Raw genomic sequence first — 12,801 nt, 5'->3', positions numbered from 1 at the left:
TCTGACTGTCCACTCGATTTATGCCTCTTGTCATCTTGTACACCTCTATCAAGTCACTTCTCATCCTCCTTCTCTCCAAAGAGAAAAGCCCTAACTCACTCAACCTATCCTCATAAGACATGCTCTCCAATCCAGGCAGCATTCTGGCGAATCTCCTCTGCACCCTCTCTAAAGCTTCCACATCCTTCCTATAATGAGGTGACCAGAACTGAACACAATACTCCAAGTGTGGTCTAACCAGAGTTCTGTGGAGCTGCAACGTTACCTCGCGGCTCTTGAGCTCAATACCCTAACTAATGAAAGCCAATACACCATAAGCCTTCTCAACAACCCTATCGATCTGCGAAGCAACCTTGAGGGATCTATGGATGTGTACCCCAAGATCCCTCTGTTCCTCCATTGTTTTTTAGTTATTTTTCCACTGCACTAGAATTGAGTAGAGCACCACAAAGTCATTCAACTCATAGGAAGGAACTCTTTAAACCAAATAAGTTTAAGCCATGAATCTGCATTCCTGGTTGTGGGGTCTCCAAAACAGGAATTATGACCTCCAGTAGTATCCCGTTAATTTTTTTATTCACCTTGCTTATATGGGGCTTAATGGAGGCATATTTATTGTAAGCTCTGACAGGTTTGGCAAAATATTGGTGAATTCTTGAGTTGCAATGCAGCCTAGCTGGTGTTCTCTTTCTGTACATTGAAGCTATGAGCTGTGAAGAACTAAATGATGGACTAGCAGAACACGTGTGTGAGTGGAGATATAACATATGTGCACCTGCCTGCCCTCGGACCTGCCAACATCCGGAAGTGGAAGACTGCCCTGTGATGTGTGTGGAAGGATGCCACGCACATTGTACCTCAGGTTGGTTTGCAAAAGAATCATGAATTCAAAATCTAGCATTTTCAATATTTTTCAAACTATGGAATAGCCGCCCATATTTTTGTTTAATTCTTATCATGTACGCCATTTACATTTATCACAAACACAGTCCTATGGCAAGGAAACACCACCAAACATTTAGCATTTTTACATTAGGCCATCCCTTAGGATCGAGAATGACTATTGCTTCCACTCTAACTTTGTGGAATGGCTGATGAGGCCAATGTGGGAACTGCAGATTCTTCCACAGTTGGAGCAGGAGGTGTCCAATGGGATGGGTGTCTGGCAGGATGGGTGGTGGATAGTTTGTGAGGTGTTGCACTCCTTCTGTGTGCTCCTGATGTATGAACTTGAGATTCTCAGTGCCATCCCAAATACTTCTCCACTTTGAACAGTCATGGGCCCGGGATTCCCAAGAATCAGTGTGGATGTTCTATTGTTTTCCAGGAGGCTCTGAGCTCATTTCCACTAAAGCCTGTCTCCATTAAAGATACTATACTATCTAATGCGTAGGGTGGGTGATATTACCTTAACATCCACTAAAACATTTAATTCACATTGGCCAATGATTTTTATCTGCTATGATGGCGATTTAGGGACTGAAACTCTACATTTCATTACCCTGTGTGGTTATAGAGGGAAACCCAGAAACGAGTTCTGCTCCTCACTCTGCCAGGGAAGTCAGGTTGGGGGATTGATTCTCATTTTGACATCACCGGTGGTTGCCCAGACAACTAGCAATTTAATTTGGGTGTCTGCCAGTGGAGGAAGGTATATAGACATGGTGCTCGAAAAAGGCTGAAATATCTATTTTGCCAAATCATTTCTTTAAGGGTTAAGACCATGATACAGACTAGACCCAAAGCCAGGTGAGCCGTTGAATACCTGAAGCTGAGAATGGTAATGATTTGAATAAGGGTTTTGTCAAACAGATGGAATGAATGATGACAAACGTAAGTGATTTTACAGGAGTCAGCATGGGCAGTCAGGATTGAGAGAGTATATGTCCAGAAGCTTAAGATGGAGTCCAACTGGATGTCAAGTTTATAAATATTTTGCTTCAGCTGAAAACATTGGTCCAGGAGAGAGAAATAGCATTGCAGGTGGTGTGGCAGATCTGGAGAGTAATGGCAGTTTGCCCAATATTAGGTGCTAGGCAGCAGCCTGAGAGAGGTGGTGAAAAGTGGCACTGGAAGTACCACACGTTTTCACTGGAAGATGGAGGTTCATGGTACCACAGTGCTTTGGAGGTGGTTCTGTGCTGATAGCTCAGTAAGTATCTCTGTCCTTGCTGCTGGTATAATGGAAATGATTTTCTCATATAATTTAGGGTCCATTTTGGTCATAGAAAGCATGAGATTATTGAATAACTGGTTACCAGATAGATGTACCAAATTCTACAGCTTATCCCCCCATTTAAACTCACTCATTCAAATAACTCTGCCAGCCAACTGAGGAAAAGTACTCCCTGGCTTCTTTTCGCATCTAAATTATAAGAAAACTGTCCAGGACATCTGTAGCGCTGTAAAGTTTATTTCTTATTCGGGGCTCAGATGCTTAAGTGAAAAGATGTATTTGAAGATAACTTTGAACCTGTGCTGTCAAAACATGGTGTTTCTCGACAAAGGAGTTGGGTATTGGGGTATGGCAAAACTCCAAATTTCTCTGCCATTAGGATTATCTCTGTAATCCTACAACATTTTTACAACAGCAAAACCAATGGGAACTGTCGATATCAAGTCAAATTCCTCATTACAGGAAGCTTAGAATCTGCTGACAAAGAAAAAAGGCTGCAGATGCTAGAAATCTGAAATAAAACTGTTAATGCTGAAGATATTCAGCGGGTCAGGCAGAAATGTGGAGAGAGAAACAGAATCAACATTTCAAGATTAAGGAGCATTGTATCTTCATAGTTTATCAAGGACTCACACTCAACAAAAGCATTTTCACATAATCAACAGCAAAGTGAAAATAAATAAAAGGAGGATGGAAAAATCTTTGTAGTTTTTGTAGCTTTTTCACTTTCAGATTACCATAAACAGAATGGTTTGACAAGCCATCAGCAGTACAATAATTCATCTTTTTGTTTTGCAATAACATGTAGGAACCATACTGGATGAAAATTCACAGAAATGTATTGATCCGGGATTGTGCCCATTTTGTGTCCATGAGGGACAACGCATTCCAGATGGACAGGCAATCGTTGTCAACAAAAGAACAGAACATTGTCAGAACTGGTATGCTCTTTCCCTTTGACTAGATTGCAGAGCCTTCCAGATGCTTACTTGGGCTGCTGGTTGGGATTACTGATTTAAGATTAACTCCATTAAACATTTGTCTTTAAGAATCTTGGCTCTGGGAATGGCCAGTATTTGCTACAGTAGCCATACATTGTCTTGGCAAAGTAAAATATTAATCATTTTCTAATCCATTTTTCTTCATTTAATACTTCTGGAAAGTTATTGTTAAAAAGGTGGTTTTATAACACTTAAGTGCATTGAGTATCAATTAGCATTTTAGAATTTGTTTTATTGTGTGTGTGTGTGTGTGTGTGTTAATATATGTTTATGTGCTGATAAATGTATTTGTAAACATGTGTCTGTGCTTAAGATGCATGGAGTTATACACAGAATTCCTGAGATTTTCTCCCTGGGTGCCAGAGGCTCAGGATCGCCAAATTCTTCATTCCTCCTCATCATTGAGCTAATTCTATTAATCAAACCAGCGCCAGGCTCTCAGTTCATGGAGAGCTGGATGAGGTCAACAGCTACACCTATTGAATATGAGCAGTGCCAGAATATGTTTTTGTAAATTTTACACAGTACCACAGTAAAACTCTGATAACCCACTGTCTAACTTTTTTTAAATTCCAGAATAAACTTTATTCATCCTAAAAAGCAAACTATATACAACAATAAAACAGTGCAAACCTTTACATTTGTTTATGGATCAATCATTAGTATTACCTTTTTATATAAAGAACACAGCACCAATGCCACTCATGTGGCTCCCTGGGGTGCTACCCCAATCCTATATTTACAGTATTTAAGGGGCTTTCTCACCTGACCCCGCCCCCCCTCTCCAGTGGCAGAAGAACCCTAAACTGTAGTCCTTCCCCACCGAGCCCTTGCGTTGGCTGCACCCAGCTTCACTGCATCCCTCAGCACGTACTCCTGCAGCCTGGAATGTGCCAGTCAGCAGCATTCCCCTATCCACTGTCTAATTATTTTGAAATTGCAATAATTCAGCATCTTGCTCACCAGGTGATGTTTCCCACATTATCCACTGGTGCTCTGGTACCTACGCTCACTTTAAACTCACTGGGGCCCCAGTTCCCATGCCTCCTTTAAACTCATCAGGGCCCCATACCTTGCACTCCCTTTAAACTTAGTGTGTTTACTGGAAGGTTTTTTTTGTAATACTCTGTTACATCTAAACAAAAAAGTGAATTAGAAGTGTTTTCAAGTATTGATTGGAAAACATCCAGTACTCCGGAAAATCTACAAGCCCAGCACCATCAAAGGTTATCGGAGGTTTTTTAATATTGTGCTTCTAATGGGATATCAGATCAGATGGAGAAAGATCACTGATACTGGAAAGAACCAGTGAACAAACCTCATCCTGTGCAATCAGGAACTGTATTTAACTTCCCATGTGGACAACATTCATGTTTATGAAATGTAATGTCTTTTTGCAACTAAGTGGTGGTGATGCATTAAAGATGATACAATCTATAATTTACACTCTTTCTTTTTCATGTGTGCTTCATCAGCCAGTGTATTGGAGCATTCTTGCATTGTACAAGCTGTGCTGAGCCGACACCAGAGCCAATTCCAACCATGACAGAGGAAACCATTGAAATAGTCGATGGCTGCCAAAGGGTAATGGAGCTGGCATTCTTGATTGATGGCAGTAATTCATTCTCAAAGAAAGAGTTTGAAGATGTGAAGAAATTTGTGTTGTCCATGATGGAACAGATGCAGATTGGACAGTCAAACATTCGAGTCGCCATGATACAGTTCCACTCAAGCATCAACAAACTATTTGACCTGTGGGAGAAAAAGAGTGTCAGAGAACTGAAAACGTTAGTGAAAACAATGGGATACATTGGCAGTTCCAAATCAAACCTGGGTGAAGCTTTGAAGTATACATCAGTCCTTGTGTTTGGAAAGGATTCGAGGAAGAAAGTACCCAGAGTAGCCATACTTGTGACAGGAAGCCCCTCATCTAGTGTGGTTAAAGGAGCCTTACAATTAATTGGCAAGAGAAAAGTATCTGTGATCACAGTAGGCATTGGAGCAGGTATAAACCGAAAGGAAATAGGCTTGATAACAGCCAAGTCACCTGGAGGGAAGTCGTTTATTTTGAAAAATGTCGCTGAGCTCAAAGACTTTAGGAAGGAGATCTTAGATTATATGTGTAGTCGTGGAGCCACACCACAGACCCCTGCCTCTGTGGTAACTGTAGCTCCAACAACAACACCATCAACCACGTCTCCATCAGTTGCCCATGTAGTGATCACCACCCCATCGCCTGGTGAAGAAATGAAACGTGATGTTGTCTTCCTTCTGGAAGCATCAGATAAGGTGGGAGAAGATAACTTTAACAAGACAAAAGAATTTGTTATTAAAATGATTAAACAGTTCAAAGTAGCAGAAGAAACCACACATGTATCTGTCATCCAGTATGCTGATACTGTAAATGAAGAGTTTGATTTTACAAGTACTCAGAGCAACTGGGAAGTGATTGAAAGAATAAAACAAATGCGATTCCATGGAGGAGAGCAGACCAACACAGGCAAAGCAATACTGCACCTCATCGAATCTACATTAACCACTCATAATGGTGCAAGGGATGAAGCACCTGACCTGGTGTTTATGATAACCAGCAACCCTCCAACAGACAGTATCACAAATCCTCTCAACACAGTCAAAGACCATGGTGTGGAATTGATCCCAATCGTTGTTGGTCCTGACATTGATGTGAACATATTCCCACCTCCCATTGTGCAAACTACCTATGACAATATTCCTGAAATAGTTGGCACAGTTTATAAAGACTGCTGTCAGTCAGACAGTACTACTGCAACCACAACCACAACCACAGCCACTACAAGAGGTTTAATACTGCCATCATCAGGTGAGATCCTTTAATAACTGAATTGGGGATAAGGGTTCTACTTGGAATTACATTTAATTTACTGCATGTTGGCCATTTGCCTGTTAATGTTCCACCAAAGCTGCTTTATCTAATCCTAATGGTATATCAGTAGATATTGTAAAAATGCACCCTGCACCAGAAATGCATCAACTTACTAATTTTGACACACTTGCAGTGGTGAGAAATCCATTTAAGTAATGAATAAAAGATTCATGTAATTATTTCTTGATCAAATGACTGCTTGGTAGGTGCAGGAAAATGATTTGCCTCCCTTGAAAGGATTGGTCATCCACCCCTCAACTCATGCCTGTTAACACTGGAAGTGAGCAGGTTCAAACCCCTTTTGGTTCCTGTTCTGGATTTTTTTTGCATATTCACTTCTGACATGACTGCAACTCACCTGTTTTCTGGGGGAAAGTTCAACCAACAGTTTTAGTTTGATGAACTTTCATCAGAACCAGAAGATGCAAGAGAAAACAGCTTCTAAGTGCAAAACCAGAGAAAGTGGGACTGAAAAGATCTGACTGAGTGCAGGAGATGTAGAATAACTGACTCGAAGATGTAGAATAACTGTAGAATAAATGTGATAATCAGTCATGCACAGACTCAGAATTGAAGTGGAAATAAACCGTGGTTACAGCAAAGTAGCAGGAAATGAAAGAAAGCATCAGAAAGATAAAGTAGTGAAGGCTCCCTTGCTCCAGAAATATTTGTATCTGCACACATGTATACTGTAAATCAACCTTGAGACTACAGTCTTGTACTTTCATGACTGGAGCATATGTTGCATGTTATGAGACATCAGTGTGCATTTTATGGTCTTCAATAAACTTAGGGTTCCTGGGTCAGTGTAATAATTATGACCAATTGTGTTTCATTTCAAAGTAAAAATGTTCCATAAACTTCCAACATTTAATTGGAGGACTGAAAGATGCTTTGTTCTGGTCTGGTATTGGAACATTATTGCAGTGTGCTATGGAGCAATAGTAAACATTTTGTCCCTGAAGCCCCTTGTGGATTAATATTAGCAATTGGTTAACATATATGGGAGAAATTTCTATTTTATTGATGTTACCATCCTGTTTATTAACTTGGCTTGTAACTTCATTGGATAGACCAGCTATGGAATTTTGTTTGTGCATCTTAACCAAGTGATTAAAAATAATCTAATGAGAAATTTTGAATCTACAAATTTCTGCCATTGTCAATGTAATTATTTACTGTTGTCAATATCCTCAAATGCCTTCAAATGTCATAAAAATAGCCCCTCTTTCCCACACCGTATTATTCCAAAATGTTAGATGCAAATTTAATATTGACTAAACATTCTGTAACTCTAGTTGAGGTGCATGGTATATCTTTGTAACACTTCAGAATGAAAGTTATATATGAATGTTTTTATCAGAGGAACCTGTTCCAAATTAGTTGGGTGCTAAGAAATGTGTGCAGAATATTAGGAAATACAAATATAATTCTATCATTTCTCCATAGAGCTATGTGCTGAACCAATGGATATTATCATCCTTCTTGATGGTAGTGACAACATCAGAAAGACAGAGTTTGAAGAAATGAAAAGCTTTGTGAAATCATTGATCAAGAAGGTGAATACAGGTCAGTGAAGAAAATGGCAGCATTGCAAATAAGAACAAACCACTGATCCAAGCAGTATCAGCTTTAGCTACGAAAATTAATTAACAATGAAACTGGAAATGAAACTGTGTTGTGTGAGTTTCTTTATCAGACAAGACATAAAGGTAGATTCTGTCTTCCAGTTTGAGTGAACATAGATCTCATTGTATTTTGAAAGCTCCAAGCACCTTTCCTCTCTTGACTCACCAACAAAATCAGATTAGCAGCTCATTCATCTGAAAGTTATATGCTTGAACATTCCTGCCTTCTTTACCTATAATCGACAGTACACACTAACATAGAGCATCCTCCTCAGCAGGAAGAACAGAAAAGCGGTGTATTAATTATGTAGTGCTAGATTGGGAAGTCTTGATGAACAAAGCGGCTTGGGTGTTTTTGTATGTCCGTCACTGAAAGCAAACATGCAGCTGCAGCAAGAAATTGTTTTTTTTGCTGCCAGTATGTACCTGATGGCCTTCTTCTGTGTGGTTATATAAAAAAAAGAGAAGTCAATGCTTTTCTGTTCTCTATCTCAAGAGGATTTGAGTACAGAGGCAAGGATACATGCTCTTGGTGAGTCGATACTTGGAGGATTGCATGCAGTTTTGGTCTCTTTACCTAAGAAGGGATATTTTTTCCATAGAAGAAATGCAGTAAAGGTTCGCTGGACTGATCCCTGGGGTAACAAGTCTGCTGTATGAGGAGAGATTAGGCCAATTAAGTTTGTATTCACTAAAGTTTACAAGAATGCAGGGGGAGATCTAATTGAAATATATAAAATTCTGTCTGACCAGGTTAGACAGACCGTATGCTGGGTTGATGATTCCCCTAGCTGGGTGGTCGAGAAAGAGAGGTCACAGCCTGGGGTTACAGGCCAAGAGATTTAGGACTGAGCTGAGGAGAAATTTCTTTCTCTCAGAGGGTGGTGAAGCTGTGGAATTTGCTACTACAGAAGGCCGTCAAGACCAAGTCACTGAATACATTTAAGAAAGGTAAATTTCTCGAGGCAAAAGGCATCAAGGTATGGGGAGAGAATGGGAAGATAGTATTGAGACAGGTGATCAGCCATGATTGTTCTGAGTGGGAGTGGAAGGTCAAAAAGCCAACTGGCCTACTCCTGCCTCTATTTTCTCTGTCTCCATGCAACAAGCAGTTCATTTTCTGTGAGTTCATCCTTCCAGTTTGCCTCCCTACACATTATCTTGCTGCTATTCAGTGTTTCACAGAATGAGCATTGCTCAAACATTCTTTTTTGCTGGGGCTTTAACTTTGCTGGAAGCAATGTGTTTTGTGCCTGATTTTTCACAAGAATAACATCACCATCTGAACACTCCTGCCCTTATTTAGTTCAGTAGTAATTTAGCTGAGAGTGTGTTGATCTGACCTGTAATGCTAAGAATGGATTGCAGTCTTAATTTTAATGCAGATTATTAAGGAATTTTCAAGGGCTCAGTATATTGACAGGATTTCTGAGTGGTGGGGAGAATTCAGAGAGATTGGAGGGGAGACAACTCTGTTGATCGAGGGAAGATAAAAGATTTCAGGGACAGATCATGGGGAGATCTAGGTAGGTCAGAGAGATGTCAGAGAGAAATTGGGGTTTTGGTAGAGAATAAAACCATAGAACCATACAGCACAAAACAGGCCCTTCGGCCCACCATAATAGAGGGTGATAGGATCAAGGACACATTTGCCTGGGGATAGCTAAAAGGGAGAGATGGAATTTGGGGAGTGATTAGAGGTAGAGATGTGGGGGTGAAAGATCAGAGAGAGAAAGGTGGGCCGGTTAGGGAGAGATCGGTGGGGGGGGATGGTTGGGAGCGGAGAGGTAGAAAGGTTTGGCGAGCAGAGGGAGAGATGGTAGAATAAAGGGTATTGGCAGAGATGGAGGAATGGGAAACAAAGAGAGAGATGTGGGGGAATGGGAAGCAGAGAGATTGGGGATTGGAGAACAGAGAGAGAAGTGGAGGAAATTGGGGAGCAAAAGGAGAAATGTTGGATTGGGATTTAGAGTAAAAAAATAAGGTTTGAGAATGCAGAGTGAGAATTAGAGGGACTGAGGAGTGTTCGGATGGAATGATAGAGATGGTCAATGAGAAATGAAAGAGAAAGGGGTGTTGAGATGAGATTGGAGTAAAAGGAGGGCTTCTGTAAAAGATCAAAGGAAACAAGTGGTGGTCAGAAGAGGTTGAAGGAATAGCTGATGGGCTTTTACAGCCTGGGGGTGGGATGGTAAAGACAGTGATGTAGAGGGAACTTGTGGAGGTGGAGAATGGATTGCCGGGTGTATTCATTGGGATTGACAGACCCACTGCTACTCCTACTACCCACAAGCTCTACTGGAAAAGGCAGTTACCTGATAGATGCAAGCCTCCATTCCTCCATTAACCTGCCTGTTTTCCTTAGCCCCAGGAACCTAAGTCAACAGTGGTTAAAATGGCCATCTTAATAGATTGTTACAGAGTCTTTAAAATGTGCAAAACAGAAGGAGGTCATTCAATCCTGTTGTGTCCATTGGACCCCTCCCTCTAATCCTGCAGAGGTCAAACGAAGATTGGATTGGAGGGTAGTTGGGGAGGGTGGAGCAGAGAGGGAGGCTCTTCCAGATTTTTAACATTTCAATTCTCCAGTTTAAAATTACCTCCAATATTTTTTATTATGTATTTTGAACATCCCCTGTTATTCCTGTGTTTTAACATCTCATTAGTTTAACATAGTCTAAAAAAACCTTTACTGTACAATGTTTTTAAAATATTTTTCTTCCTGTTGCAGGGTCAGATGCGACTCATATCTCCATCCTGCAGTATGGAAGGATCAACACACTGGAAATCTCTTTCAACAAAAACCAGGAAAAGGGGAATCTTTTGAATCTGATTGACAATATCCAGCAAAGGGAACCTGGGCCAAGTCAAATAGGTAGTGCCTCCAGTATTAAAATCATTCCCTTGATGAATTTTTCAAAAATATTAATTTTATGTTTAATATGTCTTGAAATTAGTGCTCACAAATGAGAGAGCACATCCCATTAATATCTTTGTGACGTTCTGTAGGAAACGCACTCTCCTTGGCTGTTCAGTATAGTGTAACTGAGGCAAATGGAGCAAGGGCTGGGGTTCCAAAGGTTGCTGTGGTATTAGTTACTAATACCTCCACCGATGATGTTAGCTTGGCATCACAGGAAGCAATCATAACAGGTATGTCACTCTAATTTATTGTACTGAAACTAAAATGCTCTTCAGACATGTAGGATTGAGGAGTGCTACTTCTCAGTTAAATTGAGGCCCTTGCTGCCCTCTCAGGTGGATGTAATAGATCCTTAGGCAGTACTGCGAGAAGAGTGGGTGAGGTTGCAATATCCCAGCCAACATTTAATCCTCCAGCAATCTCACTAAAACAGATTATGTGGCCAATATTATGTGGCTTATTTGTAGAATGTGTTTCATGCATAATTGCTCTCACATTTCTAACATTAAACAGTTACTACACTTCAGGATTACTTTGTTGGCTGTAAAGCCCTTTGGACATCCCTGAGCTAGTGATGTAAGCAGGGGAATAAAAGGGAGAGTGAGACTGATGGGATTGCTCCACTGGGAGCTGGCATGGTCCGGATGGACCAAATAGCCTTGTTCTGTGTCATAGTGAGATGTATAAATGCACAGCCACCTTCTTTGTTAAGTTCACTTGTAAACTGTCAGCAACATCAGAGATCAGTAATATTTGGTCTAATAAAATCTTTGGTTATATTTTAACATAATAAGAAGACAAGCATGAAATTGTTCTCCTGAACCAGACTGAATGATTTTTTTTTTCTGATGTTAGTTTCTACCTGACACATAATAAGACAGATATTCAATCAGAATTTTGAAATATGTTGTTTATTTGACTACTTCTTTAATGGAATAAAGTAATATTAGTCAGGAATGTTACAAGAAAATTTCATTAAACGATTACCAGTATGATGTGACAATTGTACATCATGATTTATGCTATTTCCATTAATTTCAACTCAGACACTTTACTTTCTGCTTCTTTGAGAAGTCGCAAAGTCATGGAAGATCCAATATTAAAGTAACTCCCTTCTACCCTAGGTGTTACAGTGATCCCAATAGGAATGGGGAAAAGGTATGATAAGCAACAGCTTTTGAGCCTAGCTGGGCCCAACCCACAAAATGTCGTACAGCTGCATGATGTAGAAGTACTGCCCATGATGATGGAACTTAGTAATGAATTTATAGAAAAAGTCTGCACAGGTGAGTTTCACAAATAAATAATTTTGAATTCTCATGCATAGCTTTAGGATGAGAAAAGTAAAGAATAAACATGATTTGCTATATGAATCATTGCAGCAATACATGCAAGGTTTCTTATGGTTTTCTTTCTTTCACAGCGACTTCTCCTCAGGAATGCATAGATGACAAAGGAAATCGGCGACAGGTAGAACATGTCTCAAACCTGGTGCAATAGTCCCTATCTCCAAACTGACTCCCATTTAGTATGTCTCCATTTTCTTTGCAGTATGGGCACTACAAACATTGAACTTTCAGACAATTGCTCTCACTTCATGACCATAATTTGGACAGGAGTGCAGCAGAAACTCCATGTATATGTGTTATGTGGCTTCTCCTCCCACTCCCAGTGGCGCAAATGCAGTGAAGTGGAAACCAAAGCAAGGAAGATCCCAGCCCTACTGAGATAAAGAGAATGGGACTGGAAAACACACGTCAACCCTTTGGATCGCTCTCTAAACATGAATGCTCCTTATTCATTCACCCACTAAAAATTTAGAAATTCTCCTTAAGATTTTTGCTCACTAGCTAGCAGTCATTCAACACATTTTCAACTAATAGTTTACATCATCAGTGCACCTAAGCTTATGGTCCCAAGTTCATCTCCAGAAGTTTGAGACAATCTCAACTCCACGATAAGAATTCATCTATTCCCTTATACAATGAACAATATTTTTACATTGAACATTAATGAACAAGTAATTTAAAATACAATATGCACATAAAATCCACAACGAACATTTTATTTAATTATCATGGATCCATTTTTTAAAAAAAAAATCATAGCAGTGTATTAAACCCTCTGCATGAATCAGTTATAAGGTTTAAAGCAAAATATGACTTTTG

At 40.0% G+C, this 12,801-nt stretch overlaps 1 protein-coding gene across 1 annotated transcript in view; it reads left to right on the top strand.

Moving 5' to 3' along the window:
• vwf (von Willebrand factor) overlaps positions 1–12,801 on the top strand; it is an 81,268-nt gene that overhangs the window by 38,652 nt on the left and 29,815 nt on the right. Inside the window, exons 26-33 of the mRNA XM_052034163.1 lie at positions 704–862; positions 2,985–3,117; positions 4,653–6,019; positions 7,532–7,651; positions 10,442–10,585; positions 10,720–10,863; positions 11,758–11,919; positions 12,057–12,103. Coding sequence (XP_051890123.1) covers positions 704–862; positions 2,985–3,117; positions 4,653–6,019; positions 7,532–7,651; positions 10,442–10,585; positions 10,720–10,863; positions 11,758–11,919; positions 12,057–12,103 — 2,276 coding nt within the window. The remainder of the gene's footprint in view (positions 1–703; positions 863–2,984; positions 3,118–4,652; positions 6,020–7,531; positions 7,652–10,441; positions 10,586–10,719; positions 10,864–11,757; positions 11,920–12,056; positions 12,104–12,801) is intronic.

The sequence above is a fragment of the Pristis pectinata genome, chromosome 19, assembly GCF_009764475.1.
Source record: "Pristis pectinata isolate sPriPec2 chromosome 19, sPriPec2.1.pri, whole genome shotgun sequence".
NCBI classification, from domain to species: domain Eukaryota; kingdom Metazoa; phylum Chordata; class Chondrichthyes; order Rhinopristiformes; family Pristidae; genus Pristis; species Pristis pectinata.
Note: the sequence above shows the minus strand (reverse complement) of the source record. Positions and strands in the feature narration are given on the sequence as shown.